This window comes from Stomoxys calcitrans, chromosome 5 (assembly GCF_963082655.1).
Source record: "Stomoxys calcitrans chromosome 5, idStoCalc2.1, whole genome shotgun sequence".
Taxonomy (NCBI): domain Eukaryota; kingdom Metazoa; phylum Arthropoda; class Insecta; order Diptera; family Muscidae; genus Stomoxys; species Stomoxys calcitrans.
Genome location: NC_081556.1, coordinates 7,479,045 through 7,497,748, shown reverse-complemented (window position 1 = coordinate 7,497,748; position 18,704 = coordinate 7,479,045). Strand labels below are relative to the sequence as shown.

Genomic DNA, 18,704 nt, shown 5'->3' with positions numbered 1-18,704 from the left:
TTTGGCTTATCTTCAATCCAAAATCGACAATTCTGCTTATTTACGTACGCATTGAGCCAAAAATGAACTTCGTCTATAAAATGAAAGATGCGCGCGTTGAAGTTTCTTAACAGAGCACGCATTTTGATAATAAAATTCCATAATTTGCAATCGTTGTTTGTCTGTAAGACGATTATTGGTTAAATAATGGACCAAACTGAAGTTGTTTGACAGTGTAACAAAACACGAAACGTGCGTGAGCTGTTTAAAACAGTGTTGCCAAAAAGATAAAAGCTTAAAAATCACCCTTTATTGTAAATTGCAATCTGGCAACTTATAATCGGAATAAACAGATCTTTATTTTGATGGAATTTGGCACAGTTGTTGGAAGTCATAAGTCATGCCAATTTTCAGATAAATCGGACAAAAATTGCGGCTTCCAGGGGCGCAAAAAGCCAAATTAGGAGATCGGCTTATATGGGAGCTATATCTGAGTCTGAACCGATATGGCCCATTTGCAATCCCCAACGACCTATATCAATTGTAAGTATATGTACAAAATTTCAAGCGGCTAGCTTTACGCGTTCGACCGCTATTGTGATTTCGGCAGACGGACGGACATGGCTAGGTCGACTCAGAACGTCGAGACGATGAAGAATATATATACTCTACGCGGCCTTAGACGAAAATTTCGAAGTGATTCAAGCGGAATGACTAGATTAGTATACCCCCATCATATGGTGGTGGGTATAAAAACATCTACCTTAGATTGGATACTTAAATTGGGTCGACCTTCCTCTAGTGATTACACCATCAGTTAAAATATACAGCATAGTAATTGGAATATAAAAAGTTATTAAATATTGTTGACCACTTATTTTGTGTATTGGATATCGTTTTGGCCTAATCATTTTCCATACTAAACTAACCAATTGAACACACCCCAAAATGCAGCGGAAACAACTTTTAATAAAAATAATTTTGTTATTTATATCCACCCATCAGGCAAGTTCAAATAATTCCGCAATAAATGTCAGAATTACCTTTAATATTGAAATTCATCAATAGGCTGCAAAGAGGACCTTCAATATGGAATTGCATAACCTCACATGCACCTGTTATACAGACTTTGTTAAAGAATTCGTTTGCGATTTAAAAAAGCTAACAACAGATGCCTTTGTCTTGAATGGTCACTTTATGTTGAATCGCCCTATGGACAAAAATGCCGAGGCGGGCATTGTCATAAAAATGAACTTGCCGAAGCAAAGCAAGATATTGAAATTTTTAGATGTAAAGGTGACCATATGTGACAGTTTAACCAATATGGATAAGGTGCCATTGATTAAGGAACACTTTAATGAGCTCATGACCAGCAGTACCTTGCCTGTGTCTTGTCCAATAAAGGCGGTGAGTTGCATATAATGGTACTTAATATTTTTATACCCACCAGCAAAGGATAGGGAGGGGGTATATTCATTTAGTCATTCCGCCTGTAACACATTGAAATATCCATTTCCGATATATATCTTCTTATATATAAAAATTAATTTGTGTTGGTTCGGCGGTTTGTTTGTTTGTTCCGTATAGACTCGAAAACGGCTGAACCGATTAGCCTGAAATTTTCACAGATTGTACAGGAAAACATAGGCTATATCATTTATCGGGAGGGGGAAGGACCCTCCCCTTACCTCAAAAGTACAACCCAAATATAAAAGTGGACCGATAGGGACAATATGTGATTCGAATGAAAGGTATTCAGAAGTAGATAACGAATTTCATAACAAAAATTGGGTCCAAGTAACTGGGGGGCCGCCCCAGACCCAAAACCCCCTAAAATAGGTTTACTTGACGATTTTAAATGAAAGGTATTCGGGGTATATGGGACACAAATGAAATATATTCGGGAGTAGATTACGAATACAGTCAGGAAGGAAGAATTGGCTTTATAATTTTTTTTATATCGGAAGGAAACGGACCATCCCCCGTTACCCCAAAAACACTACCCAAAATCATAATTGGACCGGTACGGACAATATGGGTTTCAAATGAAAAGTATGCGGGAGTAGATAACGAATCCGGCATTCAAATTCATATGGAAGTATAGGGGGTCACCTAACCCTTAAAAACAAACATTATGACTATATGGGACTCTGCTGCACCGATTTTCTTAAATTTTCGCATATTGTGTAGTTTGTTATGAAAGAAAACATAGTCTATATAATTTTTCGATATCGGAAGGGGGAGCGGACCCTCCCCTTTGCCCCAAAAACAGAAACCAAAACCAAAAGTGGACAGATCGGGACAATATGGGCATGAAATAATAGGCATTGGAGAGTAGAATACGAATATGGTATTAAAAATTGGGTCTAAGTACCCATCGGGCCGCCCCAAACCCAAAACTCCCCCAATCAGACATATTGGACGTTCATGTCAATATGAGGAGTATATTTCAAATCTGAGATGCAAAATCCGATCGAAGTATAGGGAGTAACCCTGCCCCCCAAAAATGCTCAAAATGAGCATAACAACCTTTATGACTATATTGGACTCTGCTGAACCGAATTTCTTAAAATTGTCACTGATTGTGTAGGTTTGTCTGGAATGAAGGGCAAGGGCTATATAATTTTTCGATATCGGATGGGCGCAGACCCTCCCCCTTACCTCGAAACCAAAAGTGAACCCATGGACAGAATATTGTCATCAAATAAAAGGTATTGGAGACTAGAAAACGAATATCGAATTAAATTTTGGGTCCAAGTACCAGGCGGGCCGCCCCAACCCTCTTAACAGATATATTCGACGTTCATGTCAATATGAGACTTAAATGAAAAGTATTCGGCAGTAGATTTCAAATATGGCATACAAAATTAGGTCCGAGTAATGGAAGGTTGCCCCACCACCAAATAGGCATATAAGCCGACCATGGCTATATGGGACTCAAATGAGAGGTATTTGGGTGTAGATTACGAATATGACATTAAACTTTGGGTTCAAGTCTAGGTGACGCTTTTCTTCCTAAAAATACCTTAAATAGGATAATTGACCCATTGTGACAATACGGGACTCAAATGAAAGGTATTTGAGAGTAGAAAAAGAATTTGATATCCAATTTTGAATCCAAATGTTTTGGGGTATGCCCTAAAGCACCCCCTAAACTGAACTTCATTTCCGACTATGGCAATATAGAGCTCAAATCAACGGTATTTGGTAACGGTAATTACCGTTACCATGGTCGGTAACGGTAATTACCGACCATGGCAATATGGGGTTTAATTTAAAGGGATTTGGGAGTGCCGCCCGAATTTCATATCCATATTTGAGTCGAAATGTCTCAGGTGCCATCCCTCCCCTAAAAAGCACTTCTCATTACCTTTATTTTTACAGACACCAGTTCTCGGAGATTGGTCATGCGATTCGTTCGATTTTTTTTTGCACTCTTACAGTCACCAAATACAAAACATGGTTGTATTATTGGGGTCTGGTGCCTCGGGGATCGCCCAAAAACCGCCAAATGGATTTATAGACCAATCACGACAATTTAGAGTTCAAACGAAAGGTGCTTGAGAGAAAAAAACGAATTTGATATCCAATTGAAGAGCCATGTGTTTGGGGAGCCGCCCCACCCCAAAATACCTCCCTATTACAGAAAAGCTTTTTGGGATGGAAATTGATTGATTTTCGGGAAATTGATAATCAATTTCGGGACAAAGACCCTGGTCAGTCAGTCAGGGCGAAGTGAACCACCCCCCTTAAAAAGTGGATTTGTTGCCCAATTTCGATCAAACTATCATTTGTATAAGAGTTCTTGGGACCTGAATATCAATCAAATATGATCCAGACCAGCCCTTATTTGCATTTTACTATGGATGTGGTAGTGGAGTTTTTATAAAAGAGGATGTTTGTTTTAACCATGGTGGAGGGTATCCAAAGTTCGGCACGGCCGAACTTAACACCTTTTCACTTGTTTTAATTGTTTTTTTTTCTTTTTGTCCAAAGAACGTGTTGTATAAGATCAACAATTATACAATCACCAATAACTTCTTTCCCATCTATACGCCCGTAATGGATTTCAATTATACCGTAAATTACTACGATAAAAAGATACTAATTGCCAGATTATTTTTAACAGGAGCTACAGTGGCCAAGAAGTAAAGGAAGACGATGTTGCACGTTTATGAAAAGGATATGTCATTGTTTATAAAGTTGTACTCAAATATAAAGAAACATACTATCAAAGAAGATGACATATTCATGATTGTTCTTTAACTTGAAATTGAAACCAGTGTCTTGATCTGCATTCTACAAATTACGATATTTCATAGAAATATATTTTTTTTTAAATATTTAATAGCATTCGTTGTAAAAAGAGCTCAAATAAAGAAGAAAGCCAAATTGAATGAAGATATCAAAAAAAAAGTAACGATCCTGTTGCTGGTAATGTATTCAACAGCACACAAACAAAGCCCAATACTCCATATGAGTATGAGAGACTTAAGAAGGGAGGGTTTTAAGCGGCAAGGTTTGTAGTCTGAGCAGTCAATAATAGCTTGAAATGAAAATGTTATTATAGGGTTGTAAAGTTTCCTTTTGTTCAGATTTCCTTTTGTATACGCCGTTGACGTCATCACCATAGTCAACAGTGGTAGTAGCATCGTCTGCTCCTTGGGAAGGTGGAAGATATTTGTGTGCAGCAAACCAAAGGAGTGAGTGTATGACGAAGTACTTTTCATTTATGTATTTTTTTCTCAATTTCTTTTGTTGCTAAAAAAATGGCACAACAACGTATGCTGGTGTTTTGTATTACATACACTACTAATAGGGAGTTCACACTGAGTCACAAAACTAATGTACACTTGTCTAACCTATATATTGGGTTGCCCAAAAAGTAATTGCGGATTTTTTAAAAGAAAGTAAATGCATTTTTAATAAAACTTTGAATGAACTTTAATCAAATATACTTTTTTTACACTTTTTTTCTAAAGCTAAAAGTAACAGCTGATAATTGACAGTAGAAAGAATGCAATTACAGTGTCACAAGCTGTGAAAAAATTTGTCAAAGCCGACTATATGAAAAATCCGCAATTACTTTTTGGGCAAACCAATAGAAAAAAAATTCAAATTTTGCCCATGAACATTCAACTAAGGAACAGGGGCAAACTTTTCACATATCAATGAGTGCAGTCGAACCGATTCGAACCCAAGCGTTCAGCGTCATAAGCAGACATGGTAACCTCTGCGCTACGGTGCTATCCTATATAGGAACAAGTAAAAGCGTGCTAAGTTCGGCCGGAGAGAATCTTATATACCCTCCACCATGGATCGCATTTGTCGAGCTCTTTCTAGGCAAACAAAGGATAAAAGAAAATAATTGCTATGTTATTGGAACAATATAAAGTTATGGTTCATTTCGGGCCATAATTGAACTGAATATTGGAGACCACAGTAGAAGTCATTGTGTAAAATTTCAGCCAAATCTAGTAAGAATTGCGCACTTTAGAGGCTGAAGAAGTAAAATACTGAGATCGGTTTATAGGGGAGTTGCATTAGGCTATAAACCGATTCATATGTTAAAGATCATAAGAGAAGCCGTTTTACAAAATTTCAGCTAAATCGGATAATAATTGCGCCCTCTAGTGGCTCAAGAAATCAAGACCCCAGATCGGTTTATATGGCAGCTATATCAGGTTATTGACCGATTTGATCCATTCTTCATACAGTTGTTGAAAGTCATAACAAAACACCGCATGCAATTTTTCTGCCAAATAGGGTAGAAATTGCTCCATGTAGAGGCTCAAGAAGTCAAGACCCCAGATCGGTTTATATGACAGCTATATCAGGTTATGAACCAATATGAATCATACTCAGCACAGTTGTTGGAAGTCATAATAAAACACCTCATGCAAAATTTCAGCCAAATCAGATAAGAATTGTGCCCTCTAGGGGCTAAAGAAGTCAAGATCCCCGATCGGTTTATATGAAAGCTATATCAGGTTATTGACCGAATTGAACCATATTCAGCACAGTTATTGGAAGTCATAATAAAACACCTCATGCAAAATTTCAACCAAATCGGATAATAACTGCGTCCTCTAGTGGCTCAAGAATTCAAGACCCCAGATCGGTTTATATGGCAGCTATATCAAAACGTGAACCGATATAGCCCATTTACAATCCCAACCGACCTACAGTAATAAGAAGTATTTGTGCAAAATTTCAAGTGGGTAGCTTTACACCTTCGAAATTTAGCGACAGGTCTTGAGAAAAGCCGTTTTACAAAATTTCAGCTAAATCGGATAATAACTGCGTCCTCTAGTGGACCAACAAGTCAAGACCCCAGATCGGTTTATATGCCGCCTATATTAGGTTATGGACCGATTTGAACCATACTCAGCACAGTTGTTGGAAGTCATAATAAAACACCTCATGCACAATTTCAGCCAAATCGGATAAGAATTGTGCCTTCTAGCGGCTCAAGAAGTCAAGATCCCTGATCGGTTTATATGGCAGCTATATCAAAACGTGGATCGATATAGCCCATTTACAATCCCTACCAACCTACAGTAATAAGAAGTGTTTGTGCAAAATTTCAAGTGGCTAGCTTTACACCTTCGAAAGTTAACGTGCTTTCGACAGACAGACGGACGGACGGACATGGCTAGTTCGACTTAAAATGTCATGACGATCAAGAACATATATAAAGGGTGATTTTTTTGAGGTTAGGATTTTCATGCATTAGTATTTGACAGATCACGTGGGATTTCAGACATGGTGTCAAAGAGAAAGATGCTCAGTATGCTTTGACATTTCATCATGAATAGACTTACTAACGAGCAACGCTTGCAAATCATTGAATTTTATTACCAAAATCAGTGTTCGCTTCGAAATGTGTTCATTCACCGTAACGTTGCGTCCAACAGCATCTTTGAAAAAATACGGTCCAATGATTCCACCAGCGTACAAACCACACCAAACAGTGCATTTTTCGGGATGCATGGGCAGTTCTTGAACGGCTTCTGGTTGCTCTTCACTCCAAATGCGGCAATTTTGCTTATTTACGTAGCCATTCAACCAGAAATGAGCCTCATCGCTGAACGGTGAATGAACACATTTCGAACCGAACACTGATTTTGGTAATAAAATTCAATGATTTGCAAGCGTTGCTCGTTAGTAAGTCTATTCATGATGAAATGTCAAAGCATACTGAGCATCTTTCTCTTTGACACCATGTCTGAAATCCCACGTGATCTGTCAAATACTAATGCATGAAAATCCTAACCTCAAAAAAATCACCCTTTACTTTTTTAGGGTCTTAGACGAATATTTCAAGGAGTTACAAACAGAATGACGAAATAAGTATACCCCCATCCTATGATGGAGGGTATAAAAAAGAAACTTGAATAAATTATTGTGTTGCCCAAAAAGTAATTGCGGATTTTTCATATAGTCGGCGTTGACAAATTTTTTCACAGCTTGTGACTCTGTAATTGCATTCTTTCTTCTGTCAGTTATCAGCTGTTACTTTTAGCTTGCTTTAGAAAAAAAGTGTAAAAAAAGTATATTTGATTAAAGTTCATTCTAAGTTTTTTTTTAAAAATGCATTTACTTTCTTTTAAAAAATCCGCAATTACTTTTTGGGCAACTATATAAGGAAATAATTCGGTAACTGAAAAACTCTAACATTCTTAATCTGGGGTCCCATAATATCTGAAATTTCCTATAAGGCTCCTTTTATTCCTTTCTGCGTATATATAATTTGTGATTCCAACCAATATTTCTTGATCCTGGCTGTTGGTCTTAATATGGGTGTTCTAAATATGGTGTTCTTTATATGTTTTTCTTAACCCAAATCTCCCTGGAACTTTTTGGAAAAATTTCATATTAAGGATGACATGATTAAGTTTTCGAACCAAAATGAATCCAAAAATGACAAACTACCAGTTGTTTGAAAAACGCACTTCTCAAATTCAAAAACATTTAGATTTACTTTATAATGGATTTTTGATATAATCCTGCAGTTATATCAAACAAAAGGTTCATATTTTGAATCTGAGATCCCGGGCCATGTGAACGCCCCTAATGGATTTCCTTTAATATTTGCTGCGCACATATAATTTGTGGTTGCTTGACGTTGGCTGTTGTTTTTTGTGTGGTTGCCTTGAGATTGCTGCTTGAGTTGTTTTCTTTCTTCTTATGCTGTTGCAACACGAGTGTATTAAGAATATTGCATGTGTAATGCCGCAAGTCTAAAGGATGTAAGTAGCAGTTGCAGTTATAGCAAAAACAGCCACACAGATTTTTGGTTTATGGTCGCTTCTCGATGTTAATTAAAGGGTGTTGATAACCATGGAAGCAAGAATCAGGTACTGCAGACTAAAAAAAATATTTCCCAAGAAAAATTTGTTAAAATTTTATTTTTTTTCATAAAAAATTTTGTTTACATTTAATGTTAAAAAAAAAATATGTAGGTAAGGTTCGGTTAGGTTGAAAAGATGGTACGCATATTACTTCGCCCCATGCTACCATAACCTCGAAAAAGAAAGTCGAAGTCAAGAATTCCATGCTTCTTAAAAATCCTTTTTTCCATACTACGTCCCTAAGTTAGTTCATATGCGGTATTGTGTCCCCACCTTAGGTACCGATATCTGTTAGCCGCGAAAGCCGGGCAATGCCATAGGAAATGCTCTAACCATCTTCCCCGCACCCATTTCTCATAAGTGAGCTCGTAGTCCTATGTGTCCTGTTATGACACCGAAAGCTATACTGAACTTCTCACGATCCGGATCTCCCCAAAAGATTTTGGTCGCCCACGCCCTTAACTCGGACTGCATCGACCCAAAAGGCTTCGGGTTAACCAAATTTATTGACGGCAGTCCTCTGGCCTTCAATGCCAAATCGTCTGATCTTTCATTCCCACTTACTCCGATGTGGCCCGGAACTCAAACGATGCGGATCGTGTCATCCTGACAGAAGACGTTAATCTTCTTCCTGCACTCCAAGACTGTTCGTAATTTTACCCTCCAGGGTATTATTGCCCTGATGGCCAGTTTAATGTCCTCAAAGATATTCGCAGTCGACGTCCTCACGCATTCCATGATCGCCTGGATCTCCGCCTGCTGGACCGTGTTATGGTTGGGCAGTCGAAAACAGATCTAAGTGCCTGTTTTCTCAATGGCAATAGCAGAGTTCCGTCAATCCAAGACTGTGCTCTGTCAGCAGTGTCTCGCTCCCGACATTAAGAGTCATCTGAGGTATCCGATCGGAAACCTATCCTATTCCATCCAAGTTTCCTATCTTCGCCTCGATTATACCGCTATCACCTTAAGTCTCCTAGCCTGCCTCACACTTAATCTGTATGTCCATGGGTCGGATATCTAGAATAGTCTCCAGTGCCGTAGAGGGCGTGGTCCTCAACGTTCCGCCTATGCCAAGACAACATGTTCTTTGAACCAGGGACGTAGCCAGGATTTTCTTTTGGGGAGGGGCCCACCTCACATTTTTACAAAATCGGAAATTCCCAAAATTCTTAAATTTCTGTAAAATTGGTAAACATACCTCAAACTTTTTTTGAAAATAGTGGTCGCTACTGGGTGCAGGGACTGACCCTTCGGCGGAGACATTTGGTCCGAAGCAGGGCTGTGGAGTCGGAATCTTGGGGTCGAGCAATTTTCCCTATAGTCGGAGTCAAAAATACCTCCTTTCCAACTCGGGACAAAAAAAAAGGTTTCAACGCATTAATTTCGCTGGACCGAACTTTGGATACCCACCACTTAAGGTATACATGTAAACCTCCTTTCGTCAAAACCCTGTGAAAAATGCATAATTAATGGACCCATGAAAGCTATATCGAAATATGGTCTAATTTGGACCAAATCCGGCACGAAGATTGAGTGGTCTAATAAATACAAGTCATGGTCAATTTTGTACAACAAAATATTGGTCTTTTTGGCTGCCATATCCAAATATAGACCGATCTGAACCATATAGGAAACGGATCTCAAAAAGCTGAACATAAGTCACTGTGTCAAATTTCGGACAGTAAATGTGGCTTATATGGGTCTATGACCTTAAATCGTCAGATCGGTCTATATGGCAACTATATCGCAATCTGGAACGATCTGGGCCAAACTGAAGGAGGATGTTAATTGGCCTAACACAACTTACTGTCCCAAATTTCAGCGAAATCAGACAATAAATGCGCCTTTTATGTCCCCAAGACCTTGAATCGAGAGAACGGTCTATATCCAAATATAGATTGACCTGGGCCAAATTGTCGATTGGCCTAACACAACTCACTGTCTCAAATTACAGAAAAATCGGATAATCGCTATATCAAGATATAGTCCGATATAGCCCGTCTTCGAACTTATCTGCTTTTTGCGCCGCTATTTCCTATAAATATAGGTCGTTGGGGATTGCAAATGGGCCATATCGGTTCAGATTTGGATATAGCCCCCATATAAACCGATCCCCGGATTTGACTTCTTGAGCGTCTGAAAGCCGCAAATTTTGCCCGATTTGGCTGAAATTTTGCGTGTAGGGTTCTGTTATGACTTTTAACGATTCTGCCAAGTACGGTTCATCGGGGATTTATACATATGGGCCCGGAAGTAAACAGCGGTCGATTGTATGGGTGTTTCAAGATGAGCGAAATCCAACAAAAGTTGCTCGCAGGGGCAAATCTCTCACACATTAGTGAGTGCTCACTCCAAGGCATTTGATCTTGTCGGATATCGAAAACGTTCTGTTGAGAAGTGGGTCAAAATTGGACCACATTCGTCTTCCTTGTGAACAGGATTTCAGCCTTCTGTGGGTTGACATTCAGAATAGAGCTAGCAAACTATCGATAATAACAACATTCGATATTTTCGATATTTCTAATAATAAATATCGATAGTATCGATACTATCGTTAATTTCCCATCATCTATATTTCAAACGAAAATACAAAGAAGAAGTACAAATCTGGAGATCGATTTATATGAAAGCAATATCAATGCACAGACTGAATTGAACCAAATTTAATAAAGTCAGTTATAAGAGATGAGAGAGGAAAATGGGAGAAATCTCTGTACAAAATTTTAGCACAATCGGATGAAAATTGCGCCCTTTATAGACGCAACGAATCTCAAAGGATACATTCAGTGTTCGATCGCCTATTTTTGTTTAATTATGCAAAATATTGAACTTTGCCGATAGCATCGATAGGAGAAATATCAATCGATATCCAGACAAAAACTAAAATATCGATAATATTGATAGTGTCATTAATATTTTGCCAGCTCTAATTCAGAACTCTAGGTCTAGTCAAGTCATATACCAACACCGAGAACCTTTTGGCGTTTCTGCATAGCTGATTTGAGTCTCTACCCTTTAGAAGAAGAAGAATATTGTCTGCGTAGAAGAAAATTTATTTTTAAAGAATATTTTCTCAAAATGAAAATTTTTTTTAAAAAATACCTCCAAAATTTTATTTTTTATAATTTTTTTCACAAATTCACTTTTGTGAATTATTGCCAATACCCTTTTTCTAAAGAAAATGTTGTTATCAAATATCTTGGAAATAAAAAATAATAAATAATCAAAATTTAAGAAAACTACAAAGGCCACCATAGCCCAGAGTTTAGCATGTCTGCCTATGACGCTGAACGCCTGGGTTCGAATCCAGGCGAGACCATCAGAAAAAGTTTTTCAGCGGTGGTTTACCCCTCCTAATGCTGGCAACATTTGTGAGCTACTATGCCATGTAAAACTTCTCTCCAAAGAGGTGTCGCAATGCGGCACGCCGTACGGACTCGGCTATAAAAAGGAGGCCCCTAATCATTGAACTTTATCTTGAATCGGACTGCACTCATTGATATGTGAGAAAATTTGCATTTTTACAGCATCTTACATTCCAAAATCTAAGAGTCTTTTTCCAACGACTCGAAATGATGTTAAATGTTTATGTGTTTGTTGCTTTAAGAACAAACAATGTTATATAACCACATAAGGATACATGTGCACATATGTATGTGTGCTGTATTCTCTTTATCAGATTTTGGTTTTCTTTTGAATTAACATCTGCAAGTGTTTTTTTGAATGTTTATATGTGTGAAATGTGGCTTCTGTGGTATGTCTTTATGTTACACAAATTACATTTTAAAGAGCTTTACGAGACTATTTTGTCCTTCCGTCCGTCCGTGCTTCCGTCTTTCAATTTCCTTTAAGATATGTTGTATGTAATATTATAAAGTATTTCTCTTATATAGACATGCTGTGATTTTTTTCAATAGTGTATTAAGTCCAAAGTTGCTTAACCAAATAATGATCAGGGTTTCGTAGCACATGATTCGGGGATAGGGAGAGAGAATGAGAGTAGCAAACGCTTGGACTCAAATCCGGTCAAAACGACAAAAAAATCATTTCATGAGGTGCAGACGTTGCTTTTTAAATTTTTTTTGAAAAATTCTATTTCAAACCGGCAAATTTTATGTTCTAAGGAATTATCCTAAATGACTTAGTGCCAAATCAAAATCACTGACCCATCTGCAATACTACATCTGAGCATAGCCACTATGTGAATGTATATTTTTTCATGTCTATACCTACCACCATAGGATGAGGATATACTAATATAGTCATTCCATTTGTAATACCTCGATACATTGATCTAGAACCCCATATATATATATATATATATATATATATATATATATATATATATATATATATATATATATATATATATATATATATATATATATATATATATATATATATATATATATATATATATATATATATATATATATATATATATATATATATATATATATATATATATATATATATATATATATATATATATATATATATATATATATATATATATATATATATATATATATATATATATATATATATATATATATATATATATACATATATATATATATTCTTGATCGTCTCGAAATTTTGATTCGAACTAGCCATGTCCGTCCGCCCGCCCGTCTGTTAAGGTCGTTAAGGATTGCAAATGGGTCATATCGGTTCAGATTTGGATATAGCTGACATATAAACCGATCTCCCGATTGAGGTGCTGGGAGCCACAATTTTTTTTCCGATTTGGCTGAAATTTTACAGGTAGTGTTCTGTTATGACTTTCAACAACTGCGCTAAGTACCATTCAAAACGGTTCATAACCTGGTACAGCTGCCATATAAACCGATCTTGGATCCTGACTTCTTGAGCCGCTGGAGGGCGAAATTTTCATCCGATTTAGCTGAAATTTTGAATAAGGTGTTTTGTTATGACTTCCAATAACTGTGCTAAGTATACAACGGCTTCTCCCATGACTTTTAACATACGTGTCCAATATGGTCTGAATCGATCTATAGCTTGATACAGCTCCCATATAAACCGATCTCCCGATTTGACTTCTTGAGCCCCTGGAAGCCTCAATTATCATCCGATTTGGCTAAAATTTTGCACATAGAATTTTCTTATGGCTTCCAACAACTGTGTCAAGTACGGTCCGAATCGGTCTATAACCTGATATAGCTCCCATATAAACCGATCTCTCGATTTGACTTCTTGAGCCCCTGGAAGCCTCAATTTTCATCCGATTCGGCTGAAGTTTTGCGCACAGTGTTCTGTTATTACTTCCAACAACTGTGCCAAATACGGTCCAAATCGGTCAAGAAACTGATATAGCTCCCATGTAAACCGATCTCCCGATTTGACTTCTTGAGCCCCTGGAAGCCTCAATTATCATCCGATTTGTCTAAAATTTTGCACATAGAGTTTTCTTATGACTTCCAACAACTGTGCCAAATACGGTCCAAATCGGTCAAGAACCTGATATAGCTCCCACATAAACCGATCTCCCGATTTGACTTGTTGAGTCGCTGGAAGCCTAAATTTTCATCCGATTCGACTGAAATGTTGCACATAGTATGACTCCTAACAACGGAGCCAAGTACGATCCAAATCGGTTACGAACCTGATAAAGATCCCATATAAACCGATCTCCCAATTTGACCTCTTGAGCCCCTAGAAGCCCCAATTATCATCCGATTTGGCTAAAATGTTGCATGTAGTGTTCTGTTATGACTTCCAACAACTGTGTCGAGTACGGTCTAAATGGGTTTATAACCTGATATAGCTCCCACATAATCCGATCTCCCGATCTCTCAAATAAACCGATCTCCCGATTTGACTTCTCGAGCCCTTGCAAGCCGCGATTTTTAACCGACTTGTCTGAAATTTTGCTTGATACTACCCGTGCTGTTATATGGTTCTGAAGCATGGGTACTTGTGAAAGCAGATGAGGCAGTGCTTGGAGTGTTTGAGAGAAAGATTCTTCGTAAAATATATGGACCAGTTTGCGTTAACGGAGAATATAGGCGACGTATGAACCACGAGCTGTATGAGCTGTATGACGACGATAGCATAGTTACACGTATCAAAATACAACGGCTGCATTGGCTAGGTCATGTTGTCAGAATGGATGAAGAAGCTCCAGCAAAGAAGTCTTTTGAAGGCAAACACGGTGGTACACGCAAACCGGGAAGACCAAAAGCCCGATGGAAAGATCAAGTTGTGGGAGACACCTCGAAACTTGGTGTCAAAGATTTTAGAATGAGCTCAGAAGATCGAGGCGCTTGGAACGCTATTCTACATTCGGCTAGTGGAAGAAATATTCTCTCATAGCCAATTAAAGTAAAGTAAGTCTGAAATTTTGCATATAGTGTTCTGTTATGACTCTCAACAACTGCGCCAAGTAAGGTCCAAATGGGTCAAGAACCTCATATAGCTCCCATATTTTAGCAGAATCCATGGTGGTGGGTTCCCAAGATTCGGCCCGGCCGAACTTAGCACGTTCTTGCTAGTTTCATTTTTGTTATTTTGTTTTTCACTTTTGTTGCTTTCTTGCAAATAAAAACTCATACATTTGCTTCCTGAGTCCCAAAGTGCTTAGTTTCCATAGACTTTTTTTTTCATTTTTTTTTTCTTGCCATTTCTCTTACATCTTCATTTCTTAGTCTCATACCAAATTGAATTGTTATAATGTTTGCAGATTTCAATATAAGTGAATAATAAAGCTTTTGTTATTATTTCAGCTATATATGGACTTATTTTGACTTTAGGATGATGTTGGTCAAGAGAAACCAAGGACTTTACATATTATTAAAAGGCATAAAATGTTGAACATTTGTTTCTTTCTCTTATTGTAGATATGCCATTTAGGAAATTTGGCAAAAAGGCAATGATTTTTTTAAAAAAGACATCTTAAAGACAGAAAAATTGATAGACATTGTAGCCATAAGAAACTACAGAGATACCATAAAAGAAATAAAAATCTTGGCAAAAGTAAATAAAATTTATACAAAATTTTCTTTATAGGTTGTTTACATGGTACATCATGATCATATACATCGTGTTGATTACAATTTTTGGATTCGGTTTTTCTCTTTTCTTTGATTTTAATTTTCCATATTTTTTTCTCTTTTTATAACTTTATTTTAGACAGAACGTGTTTTTCAATATCTGTGAAGTAATGATTGTACATTTCTGTGAAGACGGTAATCGATAGACGTCACTCATCGAAAAATCAAATGATATTAATTTGTTAGCCATACCTGATGGTTATGTGTATATGCGACACATACTCCCTTATTTTCAACAATACAATGACCACGCTTCATGATGTACCATGTAAATTGAGCATAAGAAATACAATTTTTTTTTATTAAACTTTCAATGAAATTAAAATTTTTACAAAATTTTCTAAAGTTGTCTTTTTTTGTTTTGGCTATGAGAGCTGATCATTTGAAAAAATCATCTTTTCCCGTTAGTCGAGCTTAAATGACCACGAGAAAGTGTGCTAGGAAGTAGACATTGTTTTTATGAATTGAAGAAAAGAAATTGCCGGCTTTTAGACAATCGGGCACTGATATCACGTTTACTAGCGTTTTAAGGCTAGTAAGACCCTCGTCAAAAGTAAAAGTTTTAATTCTATAGAAAGTTTTTTAAATTTTTATTTTTTAAGAAAATTTTCTAAAAATTTAAATATTCTAGAAAAAATATTTTTTTACACTAGTCGAGCTTAAATGACCACGAGAAAGTGTGTAAGGAAGTAGAGATTGTTTTTATGAATTGAAGAAAAGAAATTGCCAGCTTTTAGACAATCGAGCACTGATATCACACCATTGGCAGACGCGTTTTAAGGCTAGTAAGACCCTCATTAATGCCTAGTGTATCATGACCGTCCCTCTAGCCGACCCACAGCTGGTGTAGGGTGGATTATTATTGCCGTCGGCTGGCGATGCTTGCCACGATGACGTTAAAAAAAAGTAAAAGCGTGCGAAGTTCGGCGAGGCCGAATCTTGGGAACCGAATCTGCTAAAAATTTATGCAAAATAAATTTATTTGAAGGACATAATTTTATTCTACATACCAAACTTCTGTCAAAGCCTGTAGCAACCGTACAAGGTTGATCAAGAGACCGGTTTATATGGGAGCTATACCAGGTTAAAAATCGATTTGGACCATACTTATCACAGTTGTTGGGAGTTATAACAGAACACTATGCGCAAAATTGCAGCCAAATCGGACAAACTTTGCGGCTTCCAGAAGCTCAAGAAGTCAAATCGGAAGATCGATTTATATGGCTCTATCGAAATCTGTACAGATATGGCCCATTTGCAATCCCCAATGACCTACATCAATATAAAGAATCTGTGAAAAATTTCAAGCGGCTAGCTCTACGCGTTTGACTGCTATCGTGATTTCGACAGCCAAAGGGCGGACAGACATGGCTAGTTCGACTCAGAATTTCGAGACGATCAAGAACATATATACTTTATGGCGACCCAAATCAATATTTCGAAGTGTTACAAACGGAATGACTAGATTTATATACCCCCATCCTATGGAGGTGAGTATAAAAAGGATGTAAGAGCCTTCATAAGGTTGAAGTTAAGATGAGAATTGTAATTAAGAAGTTGTTGCTCAAAAAACTGACTCACATGTAATTGGAGGTTGATTGGTCCTCGTGCGTAGATTGCATATAAGCATTAATATAAAAACTAAGCTTAAATAGGACAACTCGCATGCTATGAAACTCTGGGCCGGTTAGACGGACGGATATGATACAGTAGGCAGTGACGAGCGTCTTACCAGCTTAGAAACGCGTCTGCCAATAGTGTGATAAAGAGTGATTTTTAGCTATTATCTGGTTTAAATAATCCACGAACGTTTCTCGTTTTATTTCACTGTGAAACATCTTCAGTTTGGGCTATATTTTGACCATGAATCATCTTACAAACGAACAACGCTTGCAAGTCATTGAATTTTATTATCAAAAGTCGTGCTCTGTTAAGAAAGTTCATCATTAAGAAAGTGATTCATCTTACAAACGAAAAACGCTTGCAAATTATTGAATTTTATTATCAAAAGGCGTGCTCTGTTAAGTTCATCGCGCTCTTTTTCCATTTTATGGTCGAATCTCATTTTTATCTCAATGGGTACGTAAATAAGCAGAATTGTCAAGTCTGCAGTGAAGTTAAGCCAGAAGCATTGTAAAAGCTACCAATGCATCCAGAAAAAGTCACAGTTTGGTGCGGTTTATGGGCTGGTGGCATCATTGGAACGTACTTCTTCGAAGATAATGCGAATCATAACGTAACTGTGAATGGTGAGCGGTACCGTGAGATGATATTTGTTTGCCCTAAATGCAAGAGCATGACTTGCATGGCATTTGGTTTCAACAAGACGGTGCCACATGCCACACAGCATGCTTAACAATGGACTTATTGAGAGGCGTGTTCGGTGAACATTTTATTTTAGGTTCGGGACCGGTAAAATTTCCGCCTATATCGTGCGTTGTAGGGCAACAGAATGCCTACCACATCGGTGGTGGTGACCCAGTGACATTCCCCCACAACGGGAGCAACGGCACAACAGACAACAGCTGGCGGAGAAGTTGGCATAACCACACCAGCCAGATCACCTAGTGCACGTCAGCAGCAGCAACAACAGTTGCCAGCTCAGCGGTGGCAGCAGCCCATAGTCAAACAAGCCCGCTTCAATTGACGCATTGGAAGACAACATTGAAGCATTTATTCGTGAGATACCGGCCGTAATGCTGGAAAGAGTATGCCAAAATTGGACTAAGCGGATGGACCATTTATAGTGCAGTCACGGTCAACATTTGCATGAAATACATAATCTTCGAACATTAAATTATGTGGACCGTACCATCGACTCAAAAAAAGATTTGATGCTTTTTTCTGAATTGTATGTGTTTTTTTGAAAAATTTTCTGTAGTTCTTAAAAAATCACCCTACATTTTGTTAGGTCTCATATCAATATTTCGATGAGTTTCGAACAGAATGAGGAAATGAGTATAATCCCTTCCTTAGGGTAGAGGGTATAATAAAAAAGCATAACCACCATCTTAATTATATATATATATCTATTCCACAGGGACGTAGTCATAGGGGGAGAGCGATCGGAAAGATTTGATGCATTTTTCCGAATTTTATGTGTTTTTTGAAAAATTTTCCTGTAGCTCTTAAAAAAATCACCCTATATTTTGTTAGGTCTCATATCAATATTTCGATGAGTTTCGAACAGAATGAGGAAATGAGTATAATCCCTTCCCTAGGGTAGAGGGTATAATAAAAATGCATTGACTAATAACCACCATCGATATCCAACGAGCTTTTGGGTCTACCTTCGTGT

At 37.5% G+C, this 18,704-nt stretch overlaps 1 protein-coding gene across 1 annotated transcript; it reads left to right on the top strand.

The window, feature by feature from the left end:
* The first annotated feature begins 1,068 nt into the window (after nucleotides 1-1,068).
* Nucleotides 1,069-18,053, top strand: LOC131997679 (uncharacterized). Its single transcript, XM_059368905.1, has 3 exons — nucleotides 1,069-1,386; nucleotides 3,976-4,059; nucleotides 17,925-18,053. Exons 1-3 carry the CDS (start codon nucleotides 1,069-1,071, stop codon nucleotides 18,051-18,053), a joined length of 531 nt encoding a protein of 176 aa, XP_059224888.1.
* The last annotated feature ends 651 nt before the right edge of the window (nucleotides 18,054-18,704 follow it).